Below are 19,480 nucleotides of genomic sequence, written 5' to 3'. Positions count from 1 at the left end.
CAAATAAAAAATGTGTGTTCATTAATATAACAGATTTATGAAAAACATTGTATAGACCAAGAAACCTTGTGCCATTTGGAAAAAGGGACCGAGGAAGTGGAAAAATATAAAGAACAAAATCTAGAAACTTTTGAAAAGTATAAAAAAATGGACATAGCAAAGAGGAGAGAGATCTGATATGGTGCAATATTTATGCAAAGGAGATAGCTAAATTAATCAACACAAAAAAGGCAACCTCAAAGATATTCAAAGAGAAATACAGGTAAAGACATCCAGATATGGAACGTTTCACAATAAAAAAATAAGATCACAAAGAGGGAGCGAAGAACAGAAGATTAGTAAAATAGAATTAAAAAAAATAGAAGTTGAAGTTATGGAATACCTACAAATTGAAGGATTTAGTGTAGAAAGTCTAACACAAGTTATAGCACAGCATGATGGAACAGAGTCCACAAAGTACGGAAACACAAGAGGAGCAGGAGACCTCTAAAGAAGAAATATGGACACGGGAAAGAAAACGAGATTTAATACGGTGTAATATTTATTCAAAGGAGAAAGCAAAACTAATCAATACAAAAATAGCAGCACCCAAGATATTTGAAGAGAAATATAGGCAAAGGCATCTGGATGTGGAAAATTTTACCATAAAAAATAAGAAAACCGAGGAAAAGTAGAAAAAGATGATTAGTAATGGAGAAGCTGGAAACTGAGGTTATAGATTACCAGTGAAGTGAAGGATTTAGTGTAGAAAATCTAAGTCTGAATAGAGCAGTGGATCGGCAAATTAAGGAGAAACCAGTGGAGAGGGAATCATCTGATCAGTTGCCATATGAAGATACTTTGGAGCCTCCCATAGGAAACCAGTACAAATGTTCAGTTGGAGTTGCACAGCCAGTGTTGTGGAGTGATAGGCCAGGGAGTTCCCATATGAAAGAGTAATGGATGATGGTGAAATTGAAGAGGATGTGGCACAGGAAGATGCTGTGGAACTTTCTATAGAATGCCCGCAGGAAATTGAGAACAAAGAATGTTCTCTTAGTTTAGAAGAAAATGATCTAAGAGAAGAGTTGCTTGATTTAATAGAGATGGATAGACATGTTAAAATCAATGAAAGAAATAGACTGCAGAAAGCCAATAAAACCCAAAAAGTTAAAACTTTGATAAAACACATGAGCGTAGTAATTAGGACTGTCCATAGAGATTCATGCAATATAACAGAAGTGAACAGGATACATTACTGTGCAGCTAGACTAATAGATAAAATCTTACCACAAAAACACAGGGTAGTAATGGAAAGGAAGGGGAGAAAATTAATGCCATCATGGAAGTATCAAATAGAGAAAACTGTAACGCAATTATGACAAGAACTGTCACTGTTAGAAGAGTACAGAAGAAAGAACAGATAAAAAATACCCAGAGTTACCCATGATGAAAGCAATGCACAGTATCAGAACAGATCCGTGTCTATCATGCCACTGTCACAAATAATGGACCAAATCTATTAGTACAGCCAGAAAAACTTAGAAGATATGCAGATAAATAGAAAGGAAAAGTACAAAATAAGCAATTTATTGATGACCCAAAAATGTTTTATAGTGCATTGGAAATGAGGCAAAAAGAATGGAAACATCACCAAAAATTGAAGAAATAGAAACATTTTGGAGAAATAGCTTTGAAGATCATGTGGAACATATTAAAGATACTAAATGGATAGAAGAAGTAAAACAAAAAAATAAGAAGTTCAGATATACAGGATATGAAATGGGATGAAGTATCACCCAGAGAGAATGAAAAAAAATGCTCTTCATTGGAAAACCCCAGGGCCAGATGCAGTACCTAATTTCTGGCTAAAATTAACATCTATGCATGAAGATTTAGCCATACTGTGGTAGCATTGTTGCCTCACAGTAAGACGTTGTCCTGTTCGATTCTCAGTTAGAGCATCTTCTGTGTGGAGACATGCGTGAATGGGCGTACCTTTGTTGAAGGTTGTGCATCAGGGCCGGCAACTCAACACGTAAAAATCTACTGCCAATCATTAGCGGACCGGAGTTCCGCTGTGGCAACCCCTAACCAGGAAAAGCCGAAAGACACAACAACATGAAGATTTAGCCATGAGCAAGAACTATTTATATGTGCACCCCAAACAGACACCAGCCAGGTTAACAACGGGAAGAACAATAGTCCTGCTTAAGAGTGAGCCTGCAAGCTGTGCTAAAAACCCTAGAGTAATAACTTGCCTTCTGACGGCATATAAGCTATACACTGGAACTGATACTGACAGAGTTTATATCATTGCAATAGAACAAAAGAGTAATAAAATAAAAGTCATATGGAACAAAGGATCATTTGTTAAAGGAGAAAAGAGTGCTTAAAAATGTATAAGATACACCGTATTGATCAATTACTTTACAGCAACCATGAAACAGAGGCAAACGGCTTTGCAGTTAAGCCATAATAAAGGACAAATTAGTATTCCAGGGAAAAAAATTCATCAGTTCATGGGATGATACTAGGCTATTGGCCCAGATGCCCTTGTAAGCCTAGCCAAGGATTTAGCCTATGTTCTGTCAAAGTCAGCAACTGTTTCCCCTGTCCAGCAGGGACACGGGTGGGATCCCAGGGGTGTATTTCCCATCCAGTCATCCAGGTTCCTCCTAAAGAGGGCTAGAGAGGTACTCTGCTTGACATGGAGAGGGAGCCTATTTCACAGATGGGGGAGTCTTTGGGACAGAAATCTATCCCACCAACAAGTTCTATTAATTCTTGGGTGACTGTCACAGCTGCTCTTTTGTGTTGCCCTTAACCCATTATGCTGTCTACTTAACAGATTAGGTCATGGCTAAAATTTGGCTCCCAGAAAACAACAAAGCATAAAGTCTTATCTTTTTCTAGATTATTTAAAGCTGTATAGTTCATCAGATGAGGAATTGAAAGCACAACTGCAAGTGGTCAAATCTTTTTTAGGTATAAGAATGTCATTTGGTCTTGATAAATGTGCAAAAGTAATCTTTAAAGCAGGAAAGCTGCAGCACCAAGAGAACATCAGTTTGGGACAAGAATGTGATATAAAAGAACTTGAGCAAGACAGAGTGTATAAATATTTGGGCAATGATGAAGAATAGACAACAAAATATCAACAAATGTGAATAAAATTAATACTGAAAACCAAGCTACAAACCAATTTGGCCTTCCTGTCCTAACTTAGTTTTGGAATGACTGACTGGCCCCAAAAGTTGTTGATACCTATATATATATATATATATATATATATATATATATATATATATATATATACACACATATATATATATATATATATATATATATATATATATATATATATATATATATAGGTATACTTTTACAGCCCGGCTCTGAAATAACTGACTTTCAAAATCCTGTGATGAAAATCACAAAAGTCCAGAAACCCGAAAGGCTGCGTTTACCAGGGTAAGTAAATACATGGTCAACTGTAAATGAAACTCATACCGAGGTAAGTAAAACCCACCAAGGTGGGGGGATACAGCCCCAGCAACCCCCCTAACTAAATATACCATCTCCATAATTGCACTACAGTGAAGAACAGGGCATGTTGGCAAGTATTTAGTTACCCTGGTAAACCTCGCTGTTCAGGTTTCTGAACTTTCTTGATTTTCATCTTGGAATTTTGAGAGTTGGTTATCTGAGAGTTGGGCCTTAGAAGTAGACCCATATAATATTTATGTATCTATATATATATATATATATATATATCTATATCTATATATATCTATCTGTCTATATATATATATATATATATATATATATATATATCAAGATATATATATATATATATATATATATATATACATATACATATATTTATATGGATTCCTATTACAAGAACAAAAGTTCACCACTTCGAACTTGTAATAGGAAGCCTCACTTCTGCGAAAGTTCACTTTAACGAAAGTGAACTTTCGCATACGTTCACTTTACCGAAAGCACCACAGCACAGTGGAGGACATAAAAAACAAGCTATGCCCTCCACTATGGTGTGATAGTCATGGACCTTAGGGTTAGGGCACGGGTTAGGGTAAGGGGATAGTTAGTAAAGCTATCCCCTTACCCTAACCCTAAGGTTCATGACTATCGCACCATAGTGGAGGACATTGCTATGTCCTTCACTATGCTGCAGTCAACATGGATCTTAGGGTTAGGGGCTATCCCCTTACCATGATCCATGCCCTAACCCAAAGGTCCATGAGTACTGCACTGAAGTTCAGTGCAACACCCGTTCGTTGTACTGAACTTCCCGTAAGTGCACTTTCGATTTAAGTGCACTTTCACTGCAGTGAACATTCCATGCACTATTTCGAATTAGTGAAAATTCGATTTAGTGTATGGAATCCATATATATATCCTACTTCAAAACAACAAAATACCATAACAGCGAATTATACATACCTGAGATGAGTTTATCAAAACTGCATAACAAAGAGAATTTAAAACATTGAATGCCATATAATTTAAAACAAGTTAACTTACTGTTGGGTAACTAGCACCATTCTAAAAAAGAAGTAAATTTCTTATCTAGAGTACAGCGTACTACTTTTGAGACATGACGAATGTTACAGCTTGCATACCCGGAAGTACTGGCCATGTCTTTGCAACCTACATTCATAGTTTGCCATTTTCCTCAAGGTAGTGTGATCTCGGAGTTTGTATGTTTAATTTGTTGGGGGTGTGGGGAGTGGAGCAGGGGGGCATGTTCCCCTGCAAAAATGAAAGAAAACAATAAACTTGATCATACACATTAGGGTAAAGTTTTCAATTATACAGAATTCAGTGTTTTAAATTTTTGTTGTTATGCAGTTTTGATAAACTCATCTTGGTCATGTGAAATTTGTTCTTATGGTATTTTGTTGCTTTGAAGTAGGCGTGTATAAATATATATATATTCATTCCCCATTCAGAAGGAGAATCTGCAATTGTGGGACTGGATACATATTTGTTGACGTCACAAAACCCAAACATAGTAATAGATTTGAAATATGAGGAGAAGAAGTCAGATGACTTCCCTGCTTAGTTTAGCAGAAGCATATCGGTGTCAAACTTGAATGGAAATCAAACCAGAAGTAGATATAAATCAGGTAGCAATTGAATGTGCCGAAAAACAGAAGAAAGAATATAAGGTGAAGGATGAGATCAGAAGGCAAGCAATATGGAAGATGCATAATTATAGTTGCAAGTAAAAAAAAAACACTTGGAAAAATATCATGTTGATCAGGATCGAATGCAGGAATGGTTAAGTAGAGACAAACTTAAACTGAAGGATGAAAGGTTAATATTGGTGGCCTAAGACAGTGGGCTACATACACGTTGGTTCACAAAATCCATTGAAAATGGGGGAGAAACAGACAAATGTAGGTTTTGTAACAGAATTGGAAACCGTTACATATCTTGTTGCTGGTTGTGATATATTAATGGCAGAAGGACTGTATACTGAAATGCATAATAATGTGGAAAGACTGTTGCATTGGGGACTGTGCAAACGTAACAGTGAAGTAGCTGAAAACCACTGGAAATATGGCCCACAAAGTATTATACAAAATGAAGTTTATATCACCCTGGATGACCCATTACCAATAGTTTAAAAAATAGATGCGAGAAAACCACATATAGTAGTCCATAAATAAGAAACAGGAGCAACAAGTCTTATAAAAAAGAATTTAAATTCATATTTAGATATGTTACCGACACATTCAAGTCCATACTAACTGCAGGAGTTGTTATTACTGTGCAGATTGCAGGTGCTGCAAAGAGCACTTCTCTATAACATTAAAGATTGAAACAATACTAATTTCATGATCTAGAATCATACTTTGACTTAGGAATGGGGTCCATTTCCTTCACGGTATTAGAAACCCAAAAGACATAGAGAAACTAAAAAAGGGAAAAATTAAAATTCAACCATGTGTTTAGGCAGTTAGAACTCTGTCACCTTAAAATGAATTACATGCAATAAAGCTGTGTTGGCACCCTACTGATTGTGCATCATAAGCCTTGTATTTCCATGGCATAAGCTGGATAGCTTCTAGGATATCAACATTTGTGCTTAAGAGACCAGATATTAAAAGGGTGCTGAGATATTGTCTTGACAATTTATGAGGAAGATCATTCTAGAGCTGAATCCAACTTGATTAGATCAAATGTGAAAACACTGTCTAAAATTCAGTATGATACAGTGTCTTATATAGTATTATTAATTAATTAGCTTAATGTGGTTTCTCCAGCTGGAATATTACTCATTTTCACTAGTAGTGCAGGGTAGAAGGATCCAAGAAATAAGTGTACAAAAAAAAAACTAATCATTATTACATAGTGATTTTTTTATATTAAGTATTTCAAAAGTTAAGAAAATAAAAAAGTGACCAGATGGAAAATCATTCAGTAAAAAGCACAGAAGATTCAGCAGAGCAAAATACACGCAGGCAGCCTGCTGCAGTAATGAAGTATTTGGTATGGCATTTGAAAACTTGTTTACAGAATGCTAAAATAATTACAGTACTTTTAGGTCCCAATTCCAGAAGACTTGCAGGCACTGGAATCTGGACCCTGGTGTAAGCCTGTTTATAGATAGGCCTTACTCTGGACTAAATCACTTACACTGGAAGCAAGTCTTTCAGAATTTGGGCAGACATATAGTGAGGCCAACTCTTTTGGATTCTGGTCCTAAGTGTTTGTATCACTAATACAAGATAATAACAGCAATTTCTGATTAAATCAGTAAATAAAACTAAAAAAATCAATGATTCTTTACTAATTCTTACCTTTACAACCATTTCCTTTTGACAACTGTATACATATATAAAAGGTGATATTGTAGCATTATATATGTACATAAAATGGTTGTATCACGCTGGAGTCGCATTGTATGCCTATCTTGCTGTACAAAAAGAAAACAAAATTGCACACAATTCATGAAGATATATAAAGCATATGGAAAAATGCATTTCCATAAATATTATCATTGTATTCTATGCCAGCAATACCATTCCAACAGTAAAGCTACATAAAGATGCCTGACCAAATGTGTAAGACACCAACTCCATTTCATCAGTTTGTGTGACTAGGAGGTTGTTGTGTCTTTTGTCTTTTCCTGGTTAGGGGTTGCCACAGCGGAACTCCGGTCCACTAATGATTGGCAGTAGATTTTTACATGCCGGGTTGCCAGCTCTGACGCACAACCTTCAACGAAGGTACACCCATTCACGCATGTCTCCACACAGAAGACGCTCTAGTTGAGAATCGAACAGGACAACTTCTTACTGTGAGGTGACAACGCTACCGCTGCACCACCACTGCAGTCTGTGACTGGGAGGTGGTAATATCAAATACATTCGGTGGTGGATGAAGACTTTCAGTCCTTGTATACATTTTATGGTTTTGTAATTAAATGTTAGCTTGGCGTATGTATGTGTATATTATCATTAGCAGTAGTATTTATATTTTTTTACAATTTGTCTACTTAAGTACCTTACTTATTTTCATAAAACTCTAAGAACAATAGTTTATAAATCTGTAAAATGAGGCAAGCTGCAAAGAATAATAATTTGTATTTACGAAGACATATGCCATTTGATCTTGAATTGAAGTTTTTCATTTAAGGTTTGGTTACTTCTGTTTCTTTTATCTTTTCTTACATTGCATTGTTTTGTTTTAAGTTTTTTTGCAGTTTTAAGAGGTTTTGGCTAGGGTCAGTTAGAAAAGAATTCCTTTGCAGATATTGAATAACATACAGTTAATTAGTGGGAGGAGCTAAGAAATATCATTCCTCATTTAACTAGCAATATTTGGAGCCTCTTTATTTAGCTGGACTGCTTGACTGACCTGCTTGCTGTTCTCTGCCTGACTATTGCTGATCTGTCTGCAACTGATTTTTTCCATCCATCCATCCACCCAAGTGTTGTACTTTTAAACTTGGTGGTTTTTGAGTTGCCCCCCCTGCTATAAATCTGATTTTGGACACTCTTCCCAGTCTCATCTATTCAGCTCATTCTATTAAGTATGGAGCAATCAGTTGGGGAGGCCCACCGCCTTAGTCTCTGAAACTTCAATTAGTTTCTGTTTCCTCCATTCCCAATTACTTAAGATAAAACTGCACTTTATTCAGCTGCTTTTATTGTAACTGTACGTCTTCCTACTTTATTACTTTGTTTTGCTTTGGCTGCTTGTTCTTAGTGTTCAGTTGCATTTATTCTGCTATATTTATTACTGCTTGCTAGTAGCCTGATTACATTGTAACTGCTATTCTAAGCCTCTTAGTTTTGATTTAAGCACTTGGGCTAATAACTCATTATATTACATAAGGAAGGTTTGCAGTCTATATTCTTGCAGCAGAAGAGGTAGCATAAATCCTAAGTTGGGAATTGCTGGTTGAAAGCTTATTGTGTCTGCTATTCTGAAAGTGTCTTAGCTCTGATTTAAGATTTCAGCTCCAAACCAGTTATTTTACATTAGGAAGGTTTGTGGTCTACACGAATCATATAAAGGTTGTCAGTGACACTTGCACCATGCCTACTGCACAGGGTAAGGATTGTATACACAAAACTGCTTACGCTCAGGCTCTTAGAGATAACCTTCCTAAAACACTAAGACCTCCTACACAGTACAGTCAAAGAAAGGGTCCTCAGCCATCACATTAACACTCCATTAAAACACCACCCACAGCTACACATAGTAACATCATATCCAATGCCTCCACTGCTAAGCCATTAAGGCAAACTGACACACAGCCAAATTTCCTGGTCATTGGTGATTCTATGGTGAGGCACACTGATTTTCCACTCTCCAGACTCAGTAAGGAGAGAGTCACTGTTAGCTGCCTTTATGGGGTTAGGATCCATCAGTTCACACAGGCACTCATGTCATTGAATCACAGGTACCATTATTACTCTGTCATAGTCCATGTGGGTGTTAATGACCTGAGACGTACTTCCCTTGACTATAAGAAGTGAGACATGATTGAGCTTGCTAGTTATCTGTCACAGGCAGGTATGAGTCTAGCAGTGAGCAGCATAGTACCTTCTCCAAGGATGATGCCACATTACCAACAGAAAATGATTGATTTTAGCAATTGGCTTAGCTTCCAGTTACAATCCAGGGAGATAAAATGGTTGACGGACCATGCTGCTTTTCCAGGGATAGTCTGCACTTATCCTGTCTAAGCTTTAAGATATTGGCAAAGAACTTTTCCACCCCTTACTGCCTTTTTTAGGCAATGACAGACTGATAAACCTACCAACTTAACTGAACCTATGAAGGACTATCTGAAGGTGGTACTGCTCAGTGCTAGAAGTCTTAACAAGAAACCTCACTCTCTGCAAGCCTTCCTCTCTGGAGATGGTAGACATCAGTGTAGTAATGGATACATGGTTTAAAGTTGCTGATGGGAGCACCCCAGCAAGCGGTCACTTTCAAAGTCAGCTTCTCCCCCAACCCTTCTCTAGCTATGATCAGACATAAAAACTTCTTCAAAGCTGATTTCAGTCTCCTGAGGGATGGTATAAACAACTTCAGAGCCTCCTCCCCCTCTGTAGTAACTGGCACCAATATCAAAACTACACCAAAGCACTGCGAAAGTATTTATATAGATGCATGGAATCAGGAATACCCGACAGGACTAAATCATCCTCTGCAAGGAAGACTAAACCTGTCTGGTGGACATCTGCAATAAATAAACTCTATAACAAAAGGAAAAAATTGCTGTCTAAGACCAAGAAGGAGTAGTGTCTCCTTAGCCTGAACAAGCAAATAAGAGCACTAGTGAAATCCTCCAAAGCAAACTTTGAGTCCAAATTGGCCACATCTGCTAGAGACAATCATAAGGCCTTCTTCATATATGTCCACAACCTCAAAGGAAGCACCCAGATCTGTTCAGAACTGGTGGTCAAGGACACCTCATATACAAATGCCGTAGATATAGCAAACTTGTTGGCTGACAGATTTAGATAAAACGTTACCTGTCTGCCCCCCTCCCCCATCAGTAAATCAGGACATGTATCTGCCCCTTATATCTAGGCAATTGGGTCATCACTGTTCTCTCAAAGGCAAAAAATACAGCCTCCATGGAACCTGATAACATCCCAGGCTGCATCCTTCATGAATTCAGGCAGAAACTCGCATCACCATTAGGCACCTTATTCAACTAAAGCCTGAGTACTGACTTCATCCCAGCTGAGTGGAGGACAGTCACTGTCATCCCTTTACACAAAGGTGGAGCGTCCATCCATCTGGGAAGTTATAGACCCATCAGTCTAAATAGCCTGATCTGCAAGGCCATGGAGCAGATTATCATGGACATCATTAAGAAGGACACTGGCAGTCTCCAAACACTTCATCCCACACAGTTTGGCTTCGTCAAGGGGAGGTCATGTCTGCTAAATTTGGTCAACTTCTTTGAGACAGTCATCGAAGGTACGGACGAGGCGAAGACTGTGCACACCACTTACCTTGACCTGGCCAAAGCCTTTGACACTATTCCCCTCTCTGGCATAATAGATAAACTCTCTCAACTAGGCCTCAATCAATATGTTACCAAATGGGTAGCAAACTCGCTCACTGATAGAACCCACTTAGTTAAAATAGGGGAAGCCACCTCAAGCAGTAGGCCCGTAACAAGTGGCATACCCCAGGGTTTGGACTTGGGGCCTCTGTTGTTTGGGATATACTTTTCTAAAGTGCAGGCCAAAAACCAGTGGGCTATGGCTGACCAAGTTTGCAGATGACTGCAAGCTGGGAGCTGTCATCATTAACCCCAATAGTGATGCGGACATCTTCCAAGACGGTCTCACTCAGACAAATGACTGGTACCAGAAACATAGCCTTAAGCTGAATACCAAAAAAATGCATCATCATCCGCTTTGGGGAGAGTGACATTCCTACAAACAATCACATTAATAACAATGTCCTAAGCACTCAGTCAGTCGTGAGGGATTTGGGCATCCAGGTTGAGAGCAACCTGACTTTTGACCACTGTGTTGCTTCTGTGGTACTGAAAGTCTTCTACATGGCCCACCTCATAAGTGAGGGTATCTCATTCAAGAGCAAGGAGGTCATAACATCCTTGTATTCTTCCCTTATAAGATCCATTACTGAGTACAATACCCCACTTGGCATGTACCTTGCAAAGCACATGCAGCAGCTGAAGAGACCACAGAGGTTCCTCACCAGGAGAATCCAGGTCTTTAAACATCTACCCTACACAGATAAGCTAAAAGCTCTATCCCTCTACTCAGTTTCATACAGACTACTCAGAGGTGACCTCTGTTTAGCATACAAAGGTGATCATGGGCCCCACCTTGATGGGACTGCTGCATATCCGCAAGTCAAGCTCGACTCGAGTAACCCGCATGCATGGCCTCAACCTGGTCCCTGACATCAACAGGACTTGTTGACAGGACAGATTTGTGTCTCAAAGACTTCCCCATCTATAAAATAGACTCCCTCTCCACATCAAGCAGAGTACCTCTTTACCCCTTTTTAAGCACAACCTGGATAACTGGATGTGAAACAGAAAATATACCCCTGGGATTCAACCCGTGTCCCTGCTGGACAGGGGCTTTGGGTGCTGATTTGCCTAAACATGGGCTAAACTCTTGGCTAGACTTATAAGGACCTCAAGGCCAATACCCTAGTAACATTCTAGGATCCTATATTGCCTTTCACACATTTAGACCAGCTACTACACAAGAGGCAACTAAAGGTGGAGGGGTGTCAGTCTATATTAAGACCAATCTCACATTCCGACTAAAGTGTATGACATAAACAGGGTGATGCACCATATCAGTGCAACATGCAGGTTTCCCTCCATGTCCCAGGTAACCCATACTACCTAACTCAGTGTACTAGAGTCCCTCATCGTTCACCCCACCATGATATTCATGTGGGATCTCACTACCCCAGATTGTGAATCCTATACCACTTATAGTGCACAAGCCCAATGATTCCCAAACTTTAATAGCATTATCCTGGAACAGTTGGTCCATTGTCTTACGAGAGATTTAAACATCCTTGACCTTGTACTCACGATCATGGAGGGCTAGTGTTACCAGTGTAATAACTTTGCTCATCAGATCTGACCACAAATAAATAAAAATTAAGTCTGGGTTCCAGCAAAACCAAAAACCTTTACAAACTATTCCAAGGCTAACCTCTCTCTACTAAAAACACCTTGGCTAAACACCAAGTACCCCCAATCCCAGTAAACACCATAGAACACAGAGCTATTTACAAAATCTCTTAATAGCTGTATAGACTGAGCTCTGCCCACTCATATTAAGAATAAGACAAACTCAAAAGACAATCCACCCTGGTGGAATAGCGCTATCAGTCAGTTATACAACAAAAGAAGAAAAATCTTGGCCAAACATTGGAGGAACAAAGCCATGCATACTAAAATATTCTGACTGATGTGAACAGGCAGCTAGCTGAAGTATTAATTAATACTTCAGAGGCTAAATTTGAAGACAAAATAGCTTCTCAGGCAAAGGACAACCACAAAGTTTTGTGAAGCTTTCTCCATAACCTCAGAGGAAATACTCAACAATGTGCAGAACTTATTATAAATTGCATCACCCACAATGAACTGGAGGCCGTTTCCAACCTTTTGGCTGAGAGGTTTAGCTCAAATGTCTGTCCTCACTCCTCCTGATAATCCAAAGGAAATACCACATAATACAGTCTCCCAACCATTACTAGAGAACAGCTCATTAATGTACCTTCCAAGGCCAAAAATACTGCATCAATGGGCCCGATAACATCCCAGTATATTTAATAAATAGCATAAAACATGACCTCTCTGGTCCACTTGAATCACTTTTCAACTGAAGCCTTCAGTCAGGTTTTGCGCCCAAGGAATGGAAAATGGTTACAGTCATTCCCCTGCACAAAGGAGGTCCAACCTCTGATCTGGGGTAACTACAGGCCCAGAGTCTTACCAGCTTCATATGTAAGGCCATGGAAGGAATCGTCATGGACATGATAAATGAGGACATAGGTAACTTGCAAATGCTGGCCCCATCACAGTTCAAACTTGCTAAAGATAAGTCATGCTGATTAAATCTGGTTGATTTTTTTGAGGGGGTCACCAAAGCATTGGATGAAGGTAAGACTGCACACAGCTTACCTTGACCTGACCAAGGCTTTTGATACATTAGTCCACTCAAGCATTATAGAGAAGCTCACTAATTTATGCATAATTCCATTTATCACCCACTGTATAGCCAACTGGCTCACTGATAGGACACAGAAGGTCAAAATAGGAGAGGCCACATTCACCAAGAGGCCAGTCACTTGTGGAGTCTCCCAGGGCTCTGTATGGAGCCCTATTCTTTTTGGTATCCATTTCTCTGAAATGGCAGCAAATGCTGAAGGTTTATGGCTGAATAAATTTGCAGATGATTGCAAGCTGGAGGTTATCATCAACTCTCCTGCAGACACTAGTGCTAAGAAATGCATAATTCTACCCTTTGGGAAATCAACCATCCTAGCTAATTATTGTGTTGATAATGCACCCTTAAAAGTTGACCCAGTGGTCAGAGATCTGGGTACACACACACACACACACACACACACACACACACACACACACACACACACACAGTAGCCTTACCTTTGACCACCACATGGCCACAGTGGTGAGGAAATCCTTTTATGCTGCACAACTTATAAGTAAAGGCATGGTATCTAGGTCCAAAGAGGTCATTATCCCACTGTACTCTGCCCTTATCAGACCTGTCATAGAGTACAATGCCCCCTTTGGTATATACATGACCATGCATATGCAGCAACTAGAGCAACCTCTAAGGTTCCTTACAGAAAGAATAGAAGGTATAAGAAACCTATCTTATGCAGTGCCTTAAAGCTCTTTCCTTCTACTCAGTCTCCTATAGATTGCTGAGGTGTGATCTATGCCTGGCTTACAAGATGTCCGCAAACCCCATATGTATTAATCTCCTGCATATTTCCAAGTCAAAAAGTACCAGAAATATAAGGTCTAGGGATCTGAATTTTGTCTGTGACTTGAACAGAACATGCTGGAGGGACAGATATGTGTCCCCAAGACTGCCCTTCCTATGGAACAGGCTTCCCATTCATATGAAGCTGAGTTAGTCAATTACCCAGTTTAAGCACAACATAGACCAGTGGATGGGGAATAGGAAATTTACCCCGGGTCTGTCACCCAAGTCCCTTATAGACAGAGGTAGCTTATGAATGCCTGGCCCTCAGCATTCTATTTATTCTTTTGGGAAAGCTTGGCTAGGGTTAGAAAGGCCCTTAGGTCATTAGGTTAGTAACAGTCTATGAATAAGTGGGATTAACATTCAGTCTGCAATCCCATCACAGATGGAACCATAAGGGCAAATAATACTTCTCAGAGCCTTTGTGAACCTGTTCATTTATGTTTGTTTATGAACTTCGAACCATTAAATGCAATGTGAAGTTAAAATAAGTTAAAGTATAACAAGTTCTAGTCTACGTTAAGTGAATTATGTATGATATTATTACTGGTTAGGCATATAAAGGAAAAGAGAGGGCAGTCATCATAAAATAAAAATTAAGCATTAAATACTACATTAGTTATTTTATTTTTTTCATCTGGAATTAGAAATCAGCATTAATAAGTTTATCATTTTTAACCACCTCATTTTAAATTACAAAGATGAGATGAACGTATTGTAATTTATACTGGAATAAAGTTGGTGCAACAGTACACAAATGCCTGCTAAATCATTTTTCAACAGTAGATTTTTTTGTTTAGTATAATATTATGTTCTTTTTAGATCTGTTTGGGACATTTTCCTTTGTATATTCAAGAAGAGATTTTATCTAATACTTTAAAAACAGTGTATTTACAGGCAAAATGAGCAAAGTAGATTACTTTGGTTTTATAAACTTACTAAAATTGATATCTTACTGAAACAGTTGCTGGCGTAAGTGTGTTTGCGGAATACCATTACAAGACTTGCTTAGCAATAGGAATAATATTCTAAAACGGATTTTTTTTAATGGTTGAAGGGCATTATTTGAAGAAGTGTATATTTCTTAAGTGTTTGGTGAATAGCATTTGTAGAGATGTGTAGATTTTTAAAAGATAAGGGTAGTAGTTACAGTAAAATGAGGTTTAAATGCAAAACAGAAATTTCAGGGTTATATATTTATCACTGTGAGGAGCTATCTCTCTTTTTTGTTTGTTAGTTTGTTTAACACAATAGCATGCCATCATACATGTTTGCTGTTTTCTGGGTTTATTTAGATATTCAGAACTGAACAAGGAAATGTGTGCTGCATGACAGCTTTCATTCCATGCCTAGATTTGTGGTAAATTTTCCTTAAAGAAATCAGTGCATGCATATTTCTTTATCTTCACACCAGTGAAAAATGGAAATCTATCTTAATTTGCTGCGGTGCTGAAAATAAAAACAAACAAAAAAAAAACTTTAAAATTAATATTAATATCACTAAAGTTTCAGACATCACTTGCATGTGGAATGATTAGTTGTGCTAAAAGCAGATAGAATATATTATCAATATTTGCTCTTGCATGACAAACCCTTTACTTGTAAAGGATTTCAATATACATTTTTTCTTTTCTTTTCTTTTTATATATATATATTCTCTCACTCCATGTATGTTAATCTAATTGTAGATTTTTTTTCTCTCAGATAACTGGTTTTAATTTTTTTTTTAATTCCATTTTTACATACTTAGTTTTATCATTCATTGTTTGAATAGTAGAATTTATCATGCTTTTTTAAAAGTTACTGTTAATGCTGGCTTGGTTAAAACACTCAAAGCTGAAGTTAAGTAGAAATAGTTAACCATTTGACCAGGTGTTCATCCCTGTCAGACTCATCCACTTACTATTCACTTTTTTTAATATCTAACTGGTATTGATCAGAAGCGGGTCATTGGTTAATCATTGAATGGACTAACTATCGAATGTCCAGCCATTAAACCAGCACTCTGTTGAACCTGTGAGACAGAGAAAGTAACTAGTTGGCCAACACTTCCTCGTTTCACTTTTGCCCACTGTAGTGTGACCTCGGAGTTGATATATATAGTTAGGGGGGGGTGGGGGCAAAACCCCCTACATGGAAGGGTTTGAATTAGTGCAGTCTGTGAGACAGTAAAGTGTTAGCCAACTAGTTACTTTCCCCGTGTCACGTGTTCGAAGTGCTGGTTCGATGGATGGACGTTCAACAATTAGGGGTCAATGATGTGCTGTTCAATGGTTAGTCCATTTGATGATTAATCATAGACCCATCAGTAGCACATAGACATATAATTTGCACTGAGCAATCATTTTTTGTCTCAGAAATCATTTTCTGATGGGCTGTCAGCTTGTCATTGGGTTTATGCATCTTTCTTGCTTTTTATCTATCGCATCTAGATAGATAACCATAACAGTACTCATATCAAACTATTTCCACATTTTGATGTTTAAGTAATATTATCTGCATTTAACATCTTTAATTTGCAAATTCATTTTGTTTTAATTTGGCCTGCTTTGCCAGGTGTTATTCATAAGAAAAACTTGTGAATGCATTTTCTCATAAATAGGCATTCTGTGCTTTTATACTGCTGTTCATTAATCTATAATGATGTATGTATCTGAATGCCAAGTATGTGTGCTTCTCATGGAAGATTCATTAGGTTATTTCAGCTGACAAAAATGTCCACACATAACCCATTGAAAATTCAAGAGAGAAAAATATTACTCATGGCATTTAGAGTTCTTTCCATAGTTTTGAAGTAGCACAAATAATTAGCAGTACAGGGGATGCACACACAACAACTGTGAATGCTTATTGTCTTGTATTCTTTTTATTTTAGGGAAGCAAATAAATATAAAAATGATCAGGAAACTGTTTTGAAGATGAGACAGAGTGTACTTAATTTAGAAATTACGAAATGTCCACTTGTTTTACCAGTCTGTTGAAATTTTCAGGTCTCCTCTATTATGATGACATTAGCCGATCTGTGTGTAAGGAAGAAGCAGATGCTGTTCAACAGATTTTAGTCGATATTGTTCAAAACATTTACCCCAAAGCCGCAGTGACATTGACTGGAGGCTTTAGAAGGTAGGTGGTCTATTATTATTATTATTATTGTTATTATTATTATTATTATTATTATTATTATTATTATTGTTATTATTATTATTATTATTATTATTATTATTATTATTATTATTATTATTATTATTATTATTATTATTATTATTATTATTATTATTATTATTATTATTATTATTATTGTTATTATGTTATTATTATTATTATTATTAGTGTTATTATTATTATTATTATTATTATTATTATTATTATTATTATTATTATTATTGTTATTATTATTATTATTATTATTATTATTATTATTGTTATAAGATGCGTAGCATATTGTACTCTCTTAAGCCATGACATAAGTTTACTTGCCTCTACCCCACTCCTATTACCCCACTGCATGAATATCTAGAATAATCCGCAACTCTGTTTTAAATCTATTATCATAAAAGCAGTCTGGGATCACTTAAGCAAAATATAATCACTGTAATACTGCATTTTATATTCTTCATCCATCCTCTTCAAATTTGGATGACAGTTATTCTACAACCTAAATATCCATCTACAACCTTAGATTATTACATCTGTTCCCAGTCTATTCAAACAAGCCACTACAGTTCCCAGAAAACTGTCAACTGCAGAGATCCTGAGGTTTGCAAGCCTAGAACCAACATAGACCATCTTTCAAAATAATTTGAGAAAATAATTTATGGGCAGCTGTTGCATTTACTGATGCAGTATGATATATTTCCCAGCAAACAACAAGGTTTCAGGGCCAAATACAGTGCTACCGCAGCCATCTTCAAATTTACTTAGGACATTTGTACGAATATAGAGATAGCATGGTTAAGAGAAGCAAGGATTATTGACCCTAAAAGGGCCTTTAAGGTAATTGTTTCCACCTTGCTATTAGTGAAATTAAAGCAATGTAGGCTTCCTTATGGTCAGTGCATGGTTTGAAAATGGCTTTGTAGAGGGTGTTCTGTTAATGAGGTAAAGTTGGTGTACTCCAGGGGTCTATATTAGGCCCACTTCCATTATCATTGCACTTCAATTAATTTCCCACCTTCCCAATTTGAACTTTATTCTTTATGTTGATCATCCCCTCTAAAATGACATCAGTGACTTCCTAAATAATTGCCACGAACTGCTTTGGAATTGGTTCTTATATAAACAGTCTAGCATGAAATACCAAAATATCCTCTCTGTTACTCTGAAATATCAGAATGCTAGCAGTAGGTAACAGCCCATCTATATTCTTGACCCAGAAAACCATCTAATCTCTACACTAATGTAACAAAAAATATCCTGGCCCAGTTCTTCACCATATGCTTTCCTTGCCACTGCTTGGTGAACAACAGAGACAGAAGGTTCCTGTGAGGCAAAACTTATCTTAACAGAATATCCCACCTTCTTTCAAAAGAGGCCAGATGACCTTTGCAGATGGAGTCCTTTGAAGCGCTCCCTAATACTCCATCCATTTTATTACCCTCTACTCCACAGTAATCATTGACATATTATAGAAGACAAAAACACTTAAATACATAGGTCTCTACACCTCATCCTCTCATTTTGAACATCACTGTATTGCTATTAATATATCTAATTGGATTTCTGAGCAAAGCAGGACTGCATTCCTTCTGAATCCCCTCAAATACATACTTTTAAATGACCACTTTTGTCCTCTTCTAAGCAAATTCCTTCACTTTCAGAGAATCATTCTCATTTCTTAGATATACAATAGATTATTTAATTTTCATTCTGCCATATAACATGTTGCCGTAGAAAAAGTGTTTTCCATACTGACACTAACATATTGAAACTGAATCCCCCAATCTGTGTGTATGAAGAGCATTTCCACATTAGCTGACCTTCACAAAAGCCTTAAACACTCGAGTGAGATTGCGTAGTGTCACAAACGATGGAATAGATTTCAACTCCAGTCCTGTTTTCCTACATAACAGTTACACACTGACTTATCTTACTGTTTGATTAAATATCTTTAGTTGTGCTTAATTAACCAGATTGCTTTTCTTCTTCCAGTAGAGTTATAGTATTTTGAGGCTTTCTCTTCTTCCCCCCTAACTTGTTTTAACTTATTTCTCTGGCTAATAATCTACACATAAGGAATCGTATTTCTATATAACACCATCTCTGGGGAACACATTTTTTTTAAAAGGTTGAGGTGTATGAAAATATTTTCTGTCATTATTGCTCATTTTTATGCATTTTGATTCCCTGACTTGTTTATATGCATATTTATATATGCTCATATGTTTATCCTTATTGTGTCACGGGTGATGCTAGGGTAGGGAAAATGATTGATTGAAACAGGTAATATTTATTTCTATCATTTCACACGGGTAATG

The 19,480-nt window shown here is 37.3% G+C and overlaps 1 protein-coding gene across 1 annotated transcript in view; it reads left to right on the top strand.

Moving 5' to 3' along the window:
- DNTT (DNA nucleotidylexotransferase) overlaps window positions 1–19,480 on the top strand; it is an 877,936-nt gene that overhangs the window by 453,988 nt on the left and 404,468 nt on the right. The window contains exon 7 of the mRNA XM_044056916.1: window positions 16,997–17,129. Within this exon, the coding sequence (XP_043912851.1) occupies window positions 16,997–17,129 (133 nt within the window). The remainder of the gene's footprint in view (window positions 1–16,996; window positions 17,130–19,480) is intronic.

The sequence above is a fragment of the Protopterus annectens genome, chromosome 14.part0, assembly GCF_019279795.1.
Source record: "Protopterus annectens isolate FY-2018-M chromosome 14.part0, PAN1.0, whole genome shotgun sequence".
Taxonomy (NCBI): domain Eukaryota; kingdom Metazoa; phylum Chordata; order Ceratodontiformes; family Protopteridae; genus Protopterus; species Protopterus annectens.
Note: the sequence above shows the minus strand (reverse complement) of the source record. Positions and strands in the feature narration are given on the sequence as shown.